This window comes from Phyllobates terribilis, unplaced genomic scaffold (assembly GCF_046119375.1).
Source record: "Phyllobates terribilis strain yellow unplaced genomic scaffold, ASM4611937v1 Scaffold_14__1_contigs__length_39327217, whole genome shotgun sequence".
Lineage (NCBI taxonomy): Eukaryota > Metazoa > Chordata > Amphibia > Anura > Dendrobatidae > Phyllobates > Phyllobates terribilis.
In genome coordinates, this window is record NW_027362774.1 from 29,392,809 (window position 1) to 29,409,502 (window position 16,694).

Here is a 16,694-nt window from a genome sequence, read left to right on the forward strand (position 1 = left end):
CAGCTGCCTTCTCTACACTGCCCGATCCAGGCCAGACCGCACTGCCCGATCCAGGCCAGACCGCACTGCCACTGCGCAGCCACCACTTCTTTGTCCTCTGTTATCAGCGAGAGACATGAGCACTCGGAGAGGCAACTCCACCCGGACATCCAGCCATGGTGGAGGAGCTGCAGACTCAGCACTGATCTCCCAGGATTCTCTCTGATCCGACGCCACAATCACTCCTATCATTGCCGGCGGATATGTTGAGCATCCTGAGAAGAGCAATACATGAGGGAATGCCAGTCGCCCCGAAAGAGGATCACAAGAGACTGAAAATAATCTGCCAATATGGACTTTATTGTACATTCAAAGCCTCAGCCCCGAGACCCTGGAAATGATGGAAAACAGCGGGGAGAAGCCCCCACAAACCAGCCGAGAACAACAGGGTCTGTAGTCGTCCGCCTCGCAGATCACTGCTCATTGAGGGTGAAGACTAAACAGTCACTAACAAAGTGCTAAAGGAAATACAGAGGGTCAGTGTCCTGAGCCCACCCAAATGGTGACCAAGACCACCGCCGGGAGAGTCCTGACCACGCCCACAGGGTGACCAAGACCATCCTCACTTGGTGACTTGGTGAATGGCATGAGCGAGATACCCGACGTTCCCTGACGTGACGCCGGCAACAGAGATGCGGCCATCTTTGGTCATGTAGATGGAGAACTCCTTAATCAGACGCTCGACCTGCGGGAAGAGAATATGAATGAATACAAGAGTCTCCACCTGAAAAGACCCCGGCCCCCTGTAGTGTTTAATGTGCTGATCCAGTGAGTAAATGGAAATGCTGAACATTAATGTGTGGAAAGCCTGACCGGGCCAAATACATGGCAACAAACAATCAGCTGTGAGACGTATCAGCGTAAGCAGAAGCCCGGAGACTACGACCGAGATCTGCGCTGAGCGGAAATGCTGCAAATCCTGTAGACCTGAAGTGAAAATTCTCCTATAGGCAACTCACTTACCTCTCCCCCCAAACCCAGGCTGTCCACGACGTTCCCCGCCGAACCCAGGAAGTCCACAAAGTCCCGTAAACCCCCCCTCACCCGAACCCAGGCAGTGCACAACGTCCCGTAACCCCCCCCTCACCCGAACCCAGGCAGTCCACAACGTCCCGTAACCCCCCCCTCACCCGAACCCAGGCAGTCCACAAAGTCCCGTAACCCCCCCCCTCACCCGAACCCAGGCAGTGCACAACGTCCCGTAACCCCCCCCTCACCCGAACCCAGGCAGTCCACAACGTCCCGTAACCCCCCCCTCACCCGAACCCAGGCAGTCCACAAAGTCCCGTAACCCCCCCCCTCACCCGAACCCAGGCAGTGCACAACGTCCCGTAACCCCCCCCTCACCCGAACCCAGGCAGTCCACAACGTCCCGTAACCCCCCCCTCACCCGAACCCAGGCAGTCCACAACGTCCCGTAACCCCCCCCCCCCCTCACTCGAACCCAGGCAGTCCACAAAGTCCCGTAATCCCCCCTCACCCAAACCCAGGCAGTGCACAACGTCCCGTAACCCCCCCCTCACCCGAACCCAGGCAGTCCACAACGTCCCGTAACCCCCCCCCCCCCCTCACTCGAACCCAGGCAGTCCACAACGTCCCGTAATCCCCCCTCACCCAAACCCAGGCTGTCCACGACGTTCCCCGCCGAACCCAGGCAGTCCACAAAGTCCCGTAAACCCCCCCTCACCCGAACCCAGGCAGTGCACAACGTCCCGTAACCCCCCCCTCACCCGAACCCAGGCAGTCCACAACGTCCCGTAATCCCCCCTCACCCAAACCCAGGCGGTCCACGACGTCCCCCCACCACACCTGCCCTAGGTGGTCCACGACATCCCCCCCCCGGCCCAGGCAGAACACAATGCCTTGCCCCCGGAACGAGGCGGTCACAACAGCCAATAATTCCTTGCTCACCTGCTCGGGACGTAGGCCGGTGAAGCAGAACATGCCGATCTGGTCACTGATGTGCTGCCAGCTGTGGATGGAGCCCTCCTTCTTCAGGTTGGACACCAGCTGCTCTCTCATACTAATGATCCGGTTCGCCATTCCCTTCACCTCCTGCAACCTATAGAGAGAATGTGTTATAACCCGCCTAGTGGACGGGGGTCTCCTAAGCTACACGGGGTCCCAATTACCACTCGCTGCGAAGGTCAGGCTGGGTCAAGATGGCAGCCGCTATTCTGGCTCCATTCAGTGGCGGGTTCGAGTACATGGGACGAATGAGGATCTTCAGCTGAGACTCCACTCTTTTGGCTTCATCAGCGTCCGTGCAAACCACGGTGAAAGCCCCGACACGTTCACCTGGAGCACAAAACATAACGTTGTGGTCACAAGCCCAGCACCACCGGCCACGACAGTCCACCCAACCACGGCAGAGCTCCTCACCGTACAGTCCCATGTTTTTTGCATAAGACTGAGACAGCGCAACGTTGAGACCTTCCTGAATAAAATGGCGCACAGCCCACGCATCTCTGTCCGTGTCTCCGCTGGCAAAACCTTGGTACGCCATGTCAAAGAACGGGAAGAGGCGGCGGCTCTGAAATAAGACATGGAGTGTAAGTGGAGGACGGCGCCGGCAGCATGTGAGACAACCGCCTGCACCAGCGCTCACACGTTTTTCACTCCTGACATACAGCCATACCTTGACCACCGCAGCCAGCTCCTTCCACTGCTCCTTCCGGGGGTCCACGCCGGTGGGATTGTGGGCGCAGGCATGGAAGAGGATGATGCTCTGCTCTGGGATTTTCTAGAAGGTTAAACATTAGGATCAGATGAGACTTTAATAAAGGCGGCGGTCACTGCAGAGTCACGGGCCGAGGGTCCGTAGAGGACTATTGGGGTCTGCACTGAGCCGCGAGCACTCACCGATATATCATCCAGAGCGCCGGAGAAATCAAAGCCGCAGGTTTTGGGGTCGTAGTAGCGGTATCCCTTCAGCTCCATCCCTGCGTCGCGGAATATCGGGGTGTGATTCCCCCATGACGGTTTGGGGAGATAAACGTCTCGACTGAACTTGTAGAATCTTTGCTGCAAAAAACAAAGAAAAATTGTGAAATACAAGGAAGGATTAGAGCGTCAGCTCACGGGTCCGAGACATCACCAGTCTGCGCAGTCACACGTATGGAGTCCTGTGACCGGACGATACGGCGGCTCCACGCCTTGTGCTCCTGCAGCTATGGCCTCCGCCGAGGATTTCCAAGCTCGCCCCATTATTAAAGGTTATTCTCAACATCCGGAATGGTAAAAACTGAACGGCTTCCAGCCACGAGGAGACCCCCGCCACGAGCCGCTGGTGACCACCAAGAATGGAGAATGTTTGATACTATGGTTTACTTTTGGTTGCCTAGGAAACAAGCCACCTCTGCAGGCGATCAACATTGAAGGTGTCCTAGGCGCAGCACTTACAAGCACTTTTCCTGGCGCAATCGCCGAGACATTAGAGGTAACGCTGCCCCATGTAGCCGTGTTGAAGGGCAGAGTTCAGGCCATAAGTGCAGCCGCTGGACCACACTATCAGGTAGGACCCTCGAATGCTGGGCGGGGGGGCATTCCCAAAGCCAACGCGGCGGACATGACCATCACCCTCCAAACATTCGCCCCCCGGGAGCTTCTACGAGGAGACACTCGCCTCTCCACGGGGCGGCAGAGAACGGCAGCCGGCCTAGGTTTCCGCTGTAACAGGCACCACTTTGTTACAGCAGCAGCTGTTACAGTGTGTCAGTCCAGGTGAAGACCCTCGCTTGTGTCCGGAGAGACCTCCGCTGCGCATCCCTCAGAGCGGCCATCTTTATCTGGGGTACATGAACATTTTCTGTACCGCAGGGGCTGATGGACCCCAGTCCGGCCAATGCACAGACCAATAATGGAGGCCGCAATGCCCAAACACAACAGACGGGGGCAGTATGGGTACCTTAGAACTACTACTCCAGCCATCCACACTCCGCTCTGGGAACTCACCAGGAAGTTTGCTCCGACTCGCAGGGATCCGGTCCCGGAGATGGTCTGTACGGTGATGAACTGCGAGGAGACGGAGAGCGTCAGATCACAGAGACAAGTCACGGCCCCCTGTGCCCCCCCCGCCAGACCCCCGCACTCACCCGTCCATTCTGGATGACCTCGGAGTTGTCACCCAGCGCCAGCTGAGCCGACGCACGAGCAAATTCTGCCAGCCCCCCGATGCCGAGGTATTCCTTATCCAGGTGCTTGGCTGCCATCTGCGCCTCCGCCTGAGAGAGAAAGAGGCATAAGGAAGAGAGATGGGGGGCCGCGGAGGAGAAGCCCCCCAAGGGGACACAGCTCACAGACCCCCCACCGATATACTACAGCGCTGTGCCCGCAGTCATGGCGGCACCACCAGGTAATGGCCGGGGGTCCCGCAAGGTATCGGGGGCTTTCAGCATCAGATCAAAGATCAAGTAAATAGTGACATTGGCAGAAGATGGAAAGGATCAAAGTAGAAAGAGGAGCCCATCCCCCGCCCGGCAGGGTCCGGCCCCGCGTTCTGCATCAGCCCAGGGCGGCACGTGTACAGTGGACTCTGCTACATCCCAGGGGAAACGCTGCCAGATAGCAATCAGAGGGCGAGAACCAGAGTCCAGTGACCCCAATATTATCCCCGCCCCGTGCAGCCCAGCCCCCACACCAGACATCAGGCGTCTCCATAAATACTGGCAGACAGGACCTATCACAGCCATCAGACCAATCCCGAGGGGCTGCCGGTATACCACGGCCGAGCGCTGCTGGTAACCAGCACGTGACGACCGGGAGAAGGCCGAAGATCCATCAGCAGACGGACGCAAAGTGCAAGCTAATGCAACCGGGCGGGGGAGGGAGCGCCCGGGCGGGGGGCCGGGGAGGGCGCGCCCGGGCGGGGCGCCCACGTGTTCCTGCCACTCGGGACTCCGCTCTGCGGGGTCGGCCCCATCGTGCAGGGCCGCGGCTCACCTTGCGCACGCTGCTGAGCACATACGGCTTCCCGTTGTCATCACGGTACGCCCCGACGCCCAGGTTCATCTTCTTGGCGTTGGTGTCTCTCTTGAAAGCTTCGGTTACACCAAGGATGGGGTCGGGGGGGCCCATCTCCACATGAGACCACCAGGAGCTAAAAAGACAAAGGATTACAGCTCCGTCCTTTGAGACCAGCAGCAAATCCTCATCACTGAAGGGGTCGTCTGCTCTGAACTGATAAGTCTGCAGTCGCTGTGTGTCCGCAGACCTATGAACCCCCCAGGACTCGCACTGTGCGCTGCGGGGATTCACTAGTTTGTGACCCGGGACCAGAGGGTGTGAGTGCGTTATATGACTTACACATACTCCCGGGCAGGGCCCTACTAGTGGGCGTGGCCTTTCTCCATACACTTGTAGTGTGAGGCCACGCCCCCTGACGGGAGTATGTATGACACATTCACACCCTCCGATCCTGGGTCACAAAGTGGTGAATCCCCGCAGTGCGTGCGCTGGGCAATTCATAAGTCTGCAGTCACACAGAGCGACACACAGCGACTGCCGACTTATCAGTTTGGACCGGACAAAACTTTTAAACGGTCCAATGAACGCAGCCGACCGCCACGAGCGAGACACCACTCCGGACTCCAGGACGTCTCTCGTGCTGCACCAGTTCTCTGGATTGCTCTCCCCAAGAACCAGAGGAATTTTCACCGTGCCATAAAGGTTCCTATGACAACCGGCACATGAGGGGTCATAATATGTCTCCTGTACTGTCACCACCATTAGCCGTCATTCAGCAGGATCCCCCCCACCCCCAGCGTGCAGGCAGACACTGGGGACAGCTCAGTCTGTGCACCCCCTTATTAGAGATGGCTGCACCGTGGCAAGAAACCGCGTCACCCCAGCTCCACAGATTGTCAGCTCTTGTGCACAGTGCCGAGTAATGTGCTGCCCAGAAATCATCACTATAAGAGCAGCACATTCTCCTAAAACGAATGCGACACGGGGCGCCCACACACACGCCGCGGCACGGGGCGCCCACACACACACACACACACGCACAAGCACGCCGCGGCACGGGGCGCCCACACACACACACACACGCACGCCGCGGCACGGGGCGCCCACACACACACACACGCCGCGGCACGGGGCGCCCACACACACATACACACGCACGCCGCGGCACGGGGCGCCCACACACACACACGGCGCCCACACACACGCACACACGCCGCGGCACGGGGCGCCCCCACACACACACACGCACACGCACACGCACGCCGCGGCACGGGGCGCCCACACACACACACACACACACACACACACACACGCCGCGGCACGGGGCGCCCCCACACACAAAAACGCCGCGGCACGGGGCGCCCCCACACACAAAAACGCCGCGGCACGGCATCGGGCCAGTAATGGGGACATTCATGGTTCCTCACGCGCTCCGCGGTGACAAGACCCCGGCTGCACGATCTGAAGACTGAAGCCCCGGAGGGCCGGTCTCAGACGCTCGGCAGACATGGCTCAGGTGCTACGTCCCCATCTCTGCAGAATTAAAGGGTTAATAAACCTGTGGGGTCCATGGTGACAATTCTGCCAGCAGGACTACACTCCAGGGCGGTGGATTGCTGGGATGATGGGAGTTCTGGTCATGGGACATTATTCTAGATTCCTGGGGTATTTGGCGTTGATGACGTCACGTTGCTCGGCGGCTTCTCCTCTCATCTCTTCAGCAGATTTGTGGGATTTCGGGCAGGACCTCGCTCGTTATTTGGGGATTCCTGTGACGCTGCAGGCGGCCATGTCAGACCAGCAGATAAATGGCGTCTCGGGCCCCACGTACAGGAGAGAGGGGAACACAGGGGGGCCGCTGCCAGAAAGGACGAGACGAGGGCAGCTGTGGACGCAGCCCCCCCCCCCGAGCGACAGCTGAGATCCCGGATAATGTCAGGGGCACAGAAGGTGATCTATAAACAGAACCTGGCAGCCGGCACCACAGACGCTGCTCTACCACCGGGAGGCGCTCCTGCATGTACCAGACACTACTGTGCCCGCAGGTACAACAACCAAGAGAGCAATCCTGCCACCGGGTCACCCACCCTGCCCAGAACAGTGAAAGCGCCCCCAAGAGCAGAAATCTGACAGCCAAGAGGGACACAAAGCAACAACCTCCCGGTACAGACAGATACACAATACCTACCTGCAGCCACCACTAGGGGGAGCTCCCTGTATACAGAAATATAAGATAAGATCCTGTCTGCAGCCACCACTAGGGGGAGCTCCCTGTATACAGATACATGATAAGATCCTGTCTGCAGCCACCACTAGGGGGAGCTCCCTGTATACAGAGATACATGATAAGATCCTGTCTGCAGCCACCACTAGGGGGAGCTCCCTGTATACAGAAATATAAGATAAGATCCTTTCTGCAGCCACCACTAGGGGGAGCTCCCTGTATACAGAGATACATGATAAGATCATGTCTGCAGCCACCACTAGGGGGAGCTCCCTGTATACAGAGATACATGATAAGATCCTGTCTGCAGCCACCACTAGGTGGAGCTCCCTGTATACAGAAATACAAGATAAGATCCTGTCTGCAGCCACCACTAGGGGGAGCTCCCTGTATACAGAGATACAAGATAAGATTCTGTCTGCAGCCACCACTAGGGGGAGCTCCCTGTATACAGAAATATAAGATAAGATCCTGTCTGCAGCCACCACTAGGGGGAGCTCCCTGTATACAGAGACACATGATAAGATCCTGTCTGCAGCCACCACTAGGGGGAGCTCCCTGTATACAGAGATACATGATAAGATCCTGTCTGCAGCCACCACTAGAGGGAGCTCCCTGTATACAGAGATACATGATAAGATTCTGTCTGCAGCCAGCACTAGGGGGAGCTCCCTGTATACAGAAATATAAGATAAGATCCTTTCTGCAGCCACCACTAGGGGGAGCTCCCTGTATAGAGAGATACATGATAAGATACTGTCTGCAGCCACCACTAGGGGGAGCTCCCTGTATACAGAGATACATGATAAGATCCTGTCTGCAGCCAGCACTAGGGGGAGCTCCCTGTATACAGAGATACATGATAAGATCCTGTCTGCAGCCACCACTAGGTGGAGCTCCCTGTATACAGAAATACAAGATAAGATTCTGTCTGCAGCCACCACTAGGGGGAGCTCCCAGTATACAGAGATACATGATAAGATTCTGTCTGCAGTCACCACTAGGGGGAGCTACCAGTATACAGAGATACATAAGATCCTGTCTGCAGTCACCATTAGGGGGAGCTCCCAGTATACAGAGATACATGATAAGATCCTGTCTGTAGCCACCACTAGGGGTGGCTGCAGACAGAATATTATCATGTATCTGTATACAGAGAGCTCCCCCTAGTGGTGGCTGCAGACAGGATCTTATCATGTATCTCTGTATACTGGGAGCTCCCCCTAGTGGTGGCTGCAGACAGAAGCTTATCGTGTATCTCTGTATACAGGGAGCTACCCTAGTGGTGGCTGCAGACAGGATCTTATGTATCTCTGTATACAGGGAGCTCCCCCTAGTGGTGGCTGCAGACAGAAGCTTATCATGTATCTCTGTATACAGGGAGCTCCCACTAGTGGTGGCTGCAGACAGTATCTTATCATGTATCTCTGTATACAGGATGCCCCCCCTATTGGTGGCTGCAGACAGAATCTTATCATGTATATCTGTATACAGGGAGCTCCCCGTTCTGGTTGCTGCAGACAGGATCTTATCATGTATCTCTGTATACAGGATGCCCCCCCTAGTGGTGGCTGTAGACAGGATCTCATCATGTATCTCTGTGTACAGGGAGCTCCCCCTAGTGGTGGCTGCAGACAGGATCTTATCATGTATCTCTGTATACAGGGAGCTCCCCCTAGTGGTGGCTGCAGACAGGATCTTATCATGTATCTCTGTATACAGGGAGCTCCCCCTAGTGGTGTCTGCAGACAGAATCTCATCATGTATCTCTGTGTACAGGGAGCTCCCCCTAGTGGTGGCTGCAGACAGGATCTTATCATGTATCTCTGTATACAGGGAGCTCCCCCTAGTGGTGTCTGCAGACAGAATCTCATCATGTATCTCTGTGTACAGGGAGCTCCCCCTAGTGGTGGCTGCAGACAGGATCTTATCATGTATCTCTGTATACAGGGAGCTCCCCCTAGTGGTGTCTGCAGACATCTCATCATGTATCTCTGTGTACAGGGAGCTCCCCCTAGTGGTGGCTGCAGACAGGATCTTATCATGTATCTCTGTATACAGGGAGCTCCCCCTAGTGGTGTCTGCAGACAGAATCTCATCATGTATCTCTGTGTACAGGGAGCTCCCCCTAGTGGTGGCTGCAGACAGTATCTTATCATGTATCTCTGTATACAGGGAGCTCCCCCTAGTGGTAACTGCAGACAGAATCTTATCATGTATCTCTGTATACAGGGAGCTCCCCCTAGTGGTGTCTGCAGACAGAATCTTATCATGTATCTCTGTATACAGGGAGCTCCCCCTAGTGGTGGCTGCAGACAGGATCTTATCATGTATCTCTGTATACAGGGAGCTCCCCCTAGTGGTGTCTGCAGACAGAATCTCATCATGTATCTCTGTGTACAGGGAGCTCCCCCTAGTGGTGGCTGCAGACAGGATCTTATCATGTATCTCTGTATACAGGGAGCTCCCCCTAGTGGTGTCTGCAGACAGAATCTCATCATGTATCTCTGTGTACAGGGAGCTCCCCCTAGTGGTGGCTGCAGACAGTATCTTATCATGTATCTCTGTATACAGGGAGCTCCCCCTAGTGGTAACTGCAGACAGAATCTTATCATGTATCTCTGTATACAGGGAGCTCCCCCTAGTGGTGTCTGCAGACAGAATCTCATCATGTATCTCTGTGTACAGGGAGCTCCCCCTAGTGGTGGCTGCAGACAGGATCTTATCATGTATCTCTGTATACAGGGAGCTCCCCCTAGTGGTGTCTGCAGACAGAATCTCATCATGTATCTCTGTGTACAGGGAGCTCCCCCTAGTGGTGGCTGCAGACAGGATCTTATCATGTATCTCTGTATACAGGGAGCTCCCCCTAGTGGTGTCTGCAGACAGGATCTTATCATGTATCTCTGTATACAGGGAGCTCCCCCTAGTGGTGGCTGCAGACAGGATCTTATCATGTATCTCTGTATACAGGGAGCTCCCCCTAGTGGTGTCTGCAGACAGGATCTTATCATGTATCTCTGTATACAGGGAGCTCCCCCTAGTGGTGGCTGCAGACAGGATCTTATCATGTATCTCTGTATACAGGGAGCTCCCCCTAGTGGTGTCTGCAGACAGGATCTTATGTATCTCTGTATACAGGGAGCTCCCCCTAGTGGTGGCTGCAGACAGGATCTTATCATGTATCTCTGTATACAGGGAGCTCCCCCTAGTGGTGTCTGCAGACAGGATCTTATGTATCTCTGTATACAGGGAGCTCCCCCTAGTGGTGGCTGCAGACAGGATCTTATCATGTATCTCTGTATACAGTAATACATGGAAATAACCAACAGCATATAAGTAAATACTGCCCCCCCCCCAAACTCTTATCCCCCCCCGCGGCACTCACCGCCTCTTCTGACTGCTTAAGGGTGTTTAACCCCTCCCCGTGTGGTCTGCAGCAGTCACTGGGCCGGGGATTGGACGCCACGTCTGAGGAGCAGATCTGTGGACAATCTGATCTGTGGTCATACATGAGATCTCCAGCAGATGGCGGTGACAGACGCTGAGCTGCAGATAATTATCTGTTGATTGCGGCGGCTGCGATTGAACCCCGAGACTTCACCGTGACCTTCAGGCGTCCTCGTCACCAGAGCCCGGGGGTCGTCCACGAGACCAGGGGCCCGAGCTGCGGTCACTCACCCGGCAGTGCAGGGGTTACACCGGGACCCTGCACCCACAGCCCAGAACCAGAGGAACTACAGGAGGCGCCGCAGAATCAGAGTGCAAGCTCCTAGGACAAGACCCACCATGAGCCCAACACCAAAGCCCCAGAACATGACCACACAGGGCCACCGTCCTCACACAGCAGGGTCAGACCCGAGAGCAACACAAAGCACCGGCGTGTCAGCTCCGGAGCAGCACAGCGACCCTCACCTGGCTCTGGTCTGCAGGACCCCCACACAGGACTGGAAGCGGAGAGCCCTGCACAGGACGCCGGACGTCAGCAGAGACATGATACCGGGAGGAGAGAGAAGGACGACTGACAGCGGCCGAGGAAACACGCCACGGAACGGGCACAGCGCCACCTGCTGGGGAGGAGGGAGAAGGACGGCTGATACAACGATGAGGACACAGCGCCACCTGCTGGAGAGGAGGGAGAAGGACGACTGATACAAGGATGAGGACACATCGCCACCTGCTGGAGAGGAGGGAGAAGGACAGCTGATACAACGATGAGGACACAGCGCCACCTGCTGGAGAGGAGGGAGAAGGACGACTGATACAAGGATGAGGACACAGCGCCACCTGCTGGGGAGGAGGGAGAAGGACGACTGATACAACGATGAGGACACAGCGCCACCTGCTGGAGAGGAGGGAGAAGGACGACTGATACAACGAGGACACAGCGCCACCTGCTGGGGAGGAGGGAGAAGGACGGCTGATACAACGATGATGACACAGCGCCACCTGCTGGAGAGGAGGGAGAAGGACCACTGATACAACGAGGAGGACACAGCGCCACCTGCTGGGGAGGAGGGAGAAGGACGGCTGATACAACGATGATGACACAGCGCCACCTGCTGGAGAGGAGGGAGAAGGACCACTGATACAACGAGGAGGACACAGCGCCACCTGCTGGGGAGGAGGGAGAAGGACGGCTGATACAACGATGATGACACAGCGCCACCTGCTGGAGAGGAGGGAGAAGGACGACTGATACAACGATGATGACACAGCGCCACCTGCTGGAGAGGAGGGAGAAGGACGACTGATACAACGATGAGGACACAGCGCCACCTGCTGGGGAGGAGGGAGAAGGACGACTGATACAACGAGGAGGACACAGCGCCACCTGCTGGAGAGGAGGGAGAAGGACGACTGATACAACGAGGAGGACACAGCGCCACCTGCTGGAGAGGAGGGAGAAGGACGACTGATACAACGAGGAGGACACAGCGCCACCTGCTGGAGAGGAGGGAGAAGGACGACTGATACAACGAGGAGGACACAGCGCCACCTGCTGGAGAGCAGGGAGAAGGACGACTGCTACAACGATGAGGACACAGCGCCACCTGCTGGGGAGGAGGGAGAAGGACGACTGATACAACGAGGAGGACACAGCGCCACCTGCTGGAGAGCAGGGAGAAGGACGACTGATACAACGATGAGGACACAGCGCCACCTGCTGGGGAGGAGGGAGAAGGACGACTGATACAACGATGAGGACACAGCGCCACCTGCTGGAGAGGAGGGAGAAGGACGACTGATACAACGATGAGGACACAGCGCCACCTGCTGGGGAGGAGGGAGAAGGACGACTGATACAACGATGAGGACACAGCGCCACCTGCTGGAGAGGAGGGAGAAGGACGACTGATACAACGATGATGACACAGCGCCACCTGCTGGGGAGGAGGGAGAAGGACGACTGATACAACGATGAGGACATAGCGCCACCTGCTGGAGAGGAGGGAGAAGGACGACTGATACAACGAGGAGGACACAGCGCCACCTGCTGGGGAGGAGGGAGAAGGACCACTGATACAACGAGGAGGACACAGCGCCACCTGCTGGAGAGGAGGGAGAAGGACGACTGATTCAACGATGAGGACACAGCGCCACCTGCTGGAGAGGAGGGAGAATGACGACTGATTCAACGATGAGGACACAGCGCCACCTGCTGGAGAGGAGGGAGAATGACGACTGATACAACGATGATGACACAGCTCCACCTGCTGGGGAGGAGGGAGAAGGACGACTGATACAACGATGAGGACACAGCGCCACCTGCTGGAGAGGAGGGAGAAGGACGACTGATACAACGATGAGGACACAGCGCCACCTGCTGGAGAGGAGGGAGAAGGACGACTGATACAACGATGAGGACACAGCGCCACCTGCTGGGGAGGAGGGAGAAGGACGACTGATTCAACGATGAGGACACAGCGCCACCTGCTGGAGAGGAGGGAGAAGGACAACTGATACAACGATGATGACACAGCGCCACCTGCTGGGGAGGAGGGAGAAGGACGACTGATACAACGATGAGGACACAGCGCCACCTGCTGGAGAGGAGGGAGAAGGACGACTGATACAACGATGAGGACACAGCGCCACCTGCTGGGGAGGAGGGAGAAGGACGACTGATACAACGATGAGGACACAGCGCCACCTGCTGGAGAGGAGGGAGAAGGACGACTGATACAACGATGATGACACAGCGCCACCTGCTGGAGAGGAGGGAGAAGGACGACTGATACAACGATGAGGACCCAGCGCCACCTGCTGGAGAGGAGGGAGAAGGACGACTGATACAACGATGAGGACCCAGCGCCACCTGCTGGAGAGGAGGGAGAAGGACGACTGATACAGCGATGAGGACCCAGCGCCACCTGCTGGAGAGGAGGGAGAAGGACGACTGATACAACGAGGAGGACACAGCGCCACCTGCTGGAGAGGAGGGAGAATGACGACTGATACAGCGATGAGGACACAGCGCCACCTGCTGGAGAGGAGGGAGAAGGACGACTGATACAACGAGGAGGACACATCGCCACCTGCTGGAGAGGAGGGAGAAGGACGACTGATACAACGATGAGGACCCAGCGCCACCTGCTGGAGAGGAGGGAGAAGGACGACTGATACAGCGATGAGAACACAGCGCCACCTGCTGGAGAGGAGGGAGAAGGACGACTGATACAACGATGAGGACCCAGCGCCACCTGCTGAAGAGGAGGGAGAAGGACCACTGATACAACGATGAGGACCCAGCGCCACCTGCTGGGGAGGAGGGAGAAGGACGACTGATACAACGATGAGGACCCAGCGCCACCTGCTGGGGAGGAGGGAGAAGGACGACTGATACAACGATGATGACACAGCGCCACCTGCTGAAGAGGAGGGAGAAGGACGACTGATACAACGATGAGGACCCAGCGCCACCTGCTGGGGAGGAGGGAGAAGGACGACTGATACAACGATGAGAACACAGCGCCACCTGCTGGTGAGGAGGGAGAATGACGACTGATACAACGATGAGAACACAGCGCCACCTGCTGGTGAGGAGGGAGAATGACGACTGATACAACGATGAGGACACAGCGCCACCTGCTGGGGAGGAGGGAGAAGGACGACTGATACAACGAGGACACAGCGCCACCTGCTGGAGAGGAGTGAGAAGGATGACTAATACAACGATGAGGACACAGCGCCACCTGCTGGAGAGGAGGGAGAAGGACGACTGATACAACGATGAGGACACATCGCCACCTGCTGGAGAGGAGGAAGAATGACGACTGATACAACGATGAGGACACAGCGCCACCTGCTGGGGAGGAGGGAGAAGGACGACTGATACAACGATGAGGACACAGCGCCACCTGCTGGAGAGGAGGGAGAAGGACGACTGATACAACGAGGAGGACACAGCGCCACCTGCTGGCGAGGAGGGAGAAGGACGACTGATACAACGATGAGAACACAGCGCCACCTGCTGGAGAGGAGGGAGAAGGACGACTGATACAACGATGAGAACACAGCGCCACCTGCTGGAGAGGAGGGAGAAGGACGACTGATACAACGAGGACACAGCGCCACCTGCTGGAGAGGAGGGAGAAGGACGACTGATACAGCGATGAGGACACAGCGCCGCCTGCTGGAGAGGAGGGAGAAGGACGACTGATACAACGATGATGACACAGCGCCACCTGCTGGAGAGGAGGGAGAAGGACGACTGATACAACGAGGAGGACACATCGCCACCTGCTGGTGAGGAGGGAGAAGGACAACTGATACAGCGATGAGGACACAGCGCCACCTGCTGGAGAGGAGGGAGAAGGACGACTGATACAACAATCAGGACACAGCGCCACCTGCTGGAGAGGAGGGAGAAGGACGACTGATACAACAATCAGGACACAGCGCCACCTGCTGGAGAGGAGGGAGAAGGACGACTGATACAACGATGAGGACACATCGCCACCTGCTGGAGAGGAGGGAGAAGGACGACTGATACAACTATCAGGACACAGCGCCACCTGCTGGAGAGGAGGGAGAAGGACAACTGATACAACGAGGAGGACACAGCGCCACCTGCTGGAGAGGAGGGAGAAGGACGACTGATACAACGAGGACACAGCGCCACCTGCTGGAGAGGAAGGAGAAGGACGACTGATACAGCGATGAGAACACAGCGCCACCTGCTGGAGAGGAGGGAGAAGGACAACTGATACAACGAGGACACAGCGCCACCTGCTGGAGAGGAGGGAGAAGGACGACTGATACAACGAGGAGGACACAGCGCCACCTGCTGGTGAGGAGGGAGAAGGACGACTGATACAACGATGAGGACACAGCGCCACCTGCTGGAGAGGAGGGAGAAGGACGACTGATACAACGATGAGGACACAGCGCCACCTGCTGGAGAGGAGGGAGAAGGACGACTGATACAAGGATGAGGACACAGCGCCACCTGCTGGAGAGGAGGGAGAAGGACGACTGATACAACGATGATAACACAACGCCACCTGCTGGGGAGGAGGGAGAAGGACGACTGATACAACGATGAGGACACAGCGCCACCTGCTGGAGAGGAGGGAGAAGGACGACTGATACAACGATGAAGACACAGCGCCACCTGCTGGAGAGGAGGGAGAAGGACGACTGATACAACAAAGAGAACACAGCGCCACCTGCTGGAGAGGAGGGAGAAGGACGACTGATACAATGATGAGGACACAGCGCCACCTGCTGGAGAGGAGGGAGAAGGACGACTGATACAACAATCAGGACCCAGCGCCACCTGCTGGGGAGGAGGGAGAAGGACGACTGATTCAACGATGAGGACACAGCGCCACCTGCTGGAGAGGAGGGAGAAGGACGACTGATACAACGAGGAGGACACAGCGCCACCTGCTGGAGAGCAGGGAGAAGGACGACTGCTACAACGATGAGGACACAGCGCCACCTGCTGGGGAGGAGGGAGAAGGACGACTGATACAACGAGGAGGACACAGCGCCACCTGCTGGAGAGCAGGGAGAAGGACGACTGATACAACGAGGAGGACACAGCGCCACCTGCTGGGGAGGAGGGAGAAGGACGACTGATACAACGATGAGGACACAGCGCCACCTGCTGGAGAGGAGGGAGAAGGACGACTGATACAACGATGATGACACAGCGCCACCTGCTGGGGAGGAGGGAGAAGGACGACTGATACAACGATGAGGACATAGCGCCACCTGCTGGAGAGGAGGGAGAAGGACGACTGATACAACGAGGAGGACACAGCGCCACCTGCTGGGGAGGAGGGAGAAGGACCACTGATACAACGAGGAGGACACAGCGCCACCTGCTGGAGAGGAGGGAGAAGGACGACTGATTCAACGATGAGGACACAGCGCCACCTGCTGGAGAGGAGGGAGAATGACGACTGATACAACGATGAGGACACAGCTCCACCTGCTGGGGAGGAGGGAGAATGAC

The 16,694-nt window shown here is 57.0% G+C and overlaps 1 protein-coding gene across 1 annotated transcript; it reads right to left on the reverse strand.

Moving 5' to 3' along the window:
* Window positions 1-318: 318 nt before the first annotated feature.
* On the reverse strand, window positions 319-11,312 carry GOT2 (glutamic-oxaloacetic transaminase 2). The gene is made up of 10 exons (XM_073659819.1): window positions 11,144-11,312; window positions 4,981-5,137; window positions 4,134-4,262; window positions 3,994-4,053; window positions 2,902-3,063; window positions 2,678-2,782; window positions 2,422-2,572; window positions 2,172-2,337; window positions 1,951-2,101; window positions 319-724 (listed from the first exon to the last, which is right to left on the reverse strand). Exons 1-10 carry the CDS (start codon window positions 11,221-11,223, stop codon window positions 602-604), a joined length of 1,284 nt encoding a protein of 427 aa, XP_073515920.1. The 5' UTR covers window positions 11,224-11,312; the 3' UTR covers window positions 319-601.
* Window positions 11,313-16,694: the final 5,382 nt, after the last annotated feature.

Coding starts and splice junctions, on each gene's coding strand:
- GOT2 (XM_073659819.1), bottom strand. CDS start 11,223: ATGTCTCTGCTGACGTCCGGCGTCCTGTGCAGGGCTCTCCGCTTCCAG. Junction 5,138..11,143: donor GTCCTGCAGACCAGAGCCAG/GTGAGGGTCGCT, acceptor TTGTCTTTTTAG/CTCCTGGTGGTCTCATGTGG. Junction 2,102..2,171: donor CCTGACCTTCGCAGCGAGTG/GTAATTGGGACC, acceptor TTCTCTCTATAG/GTTGCAGGAGGTGAAGGGAA.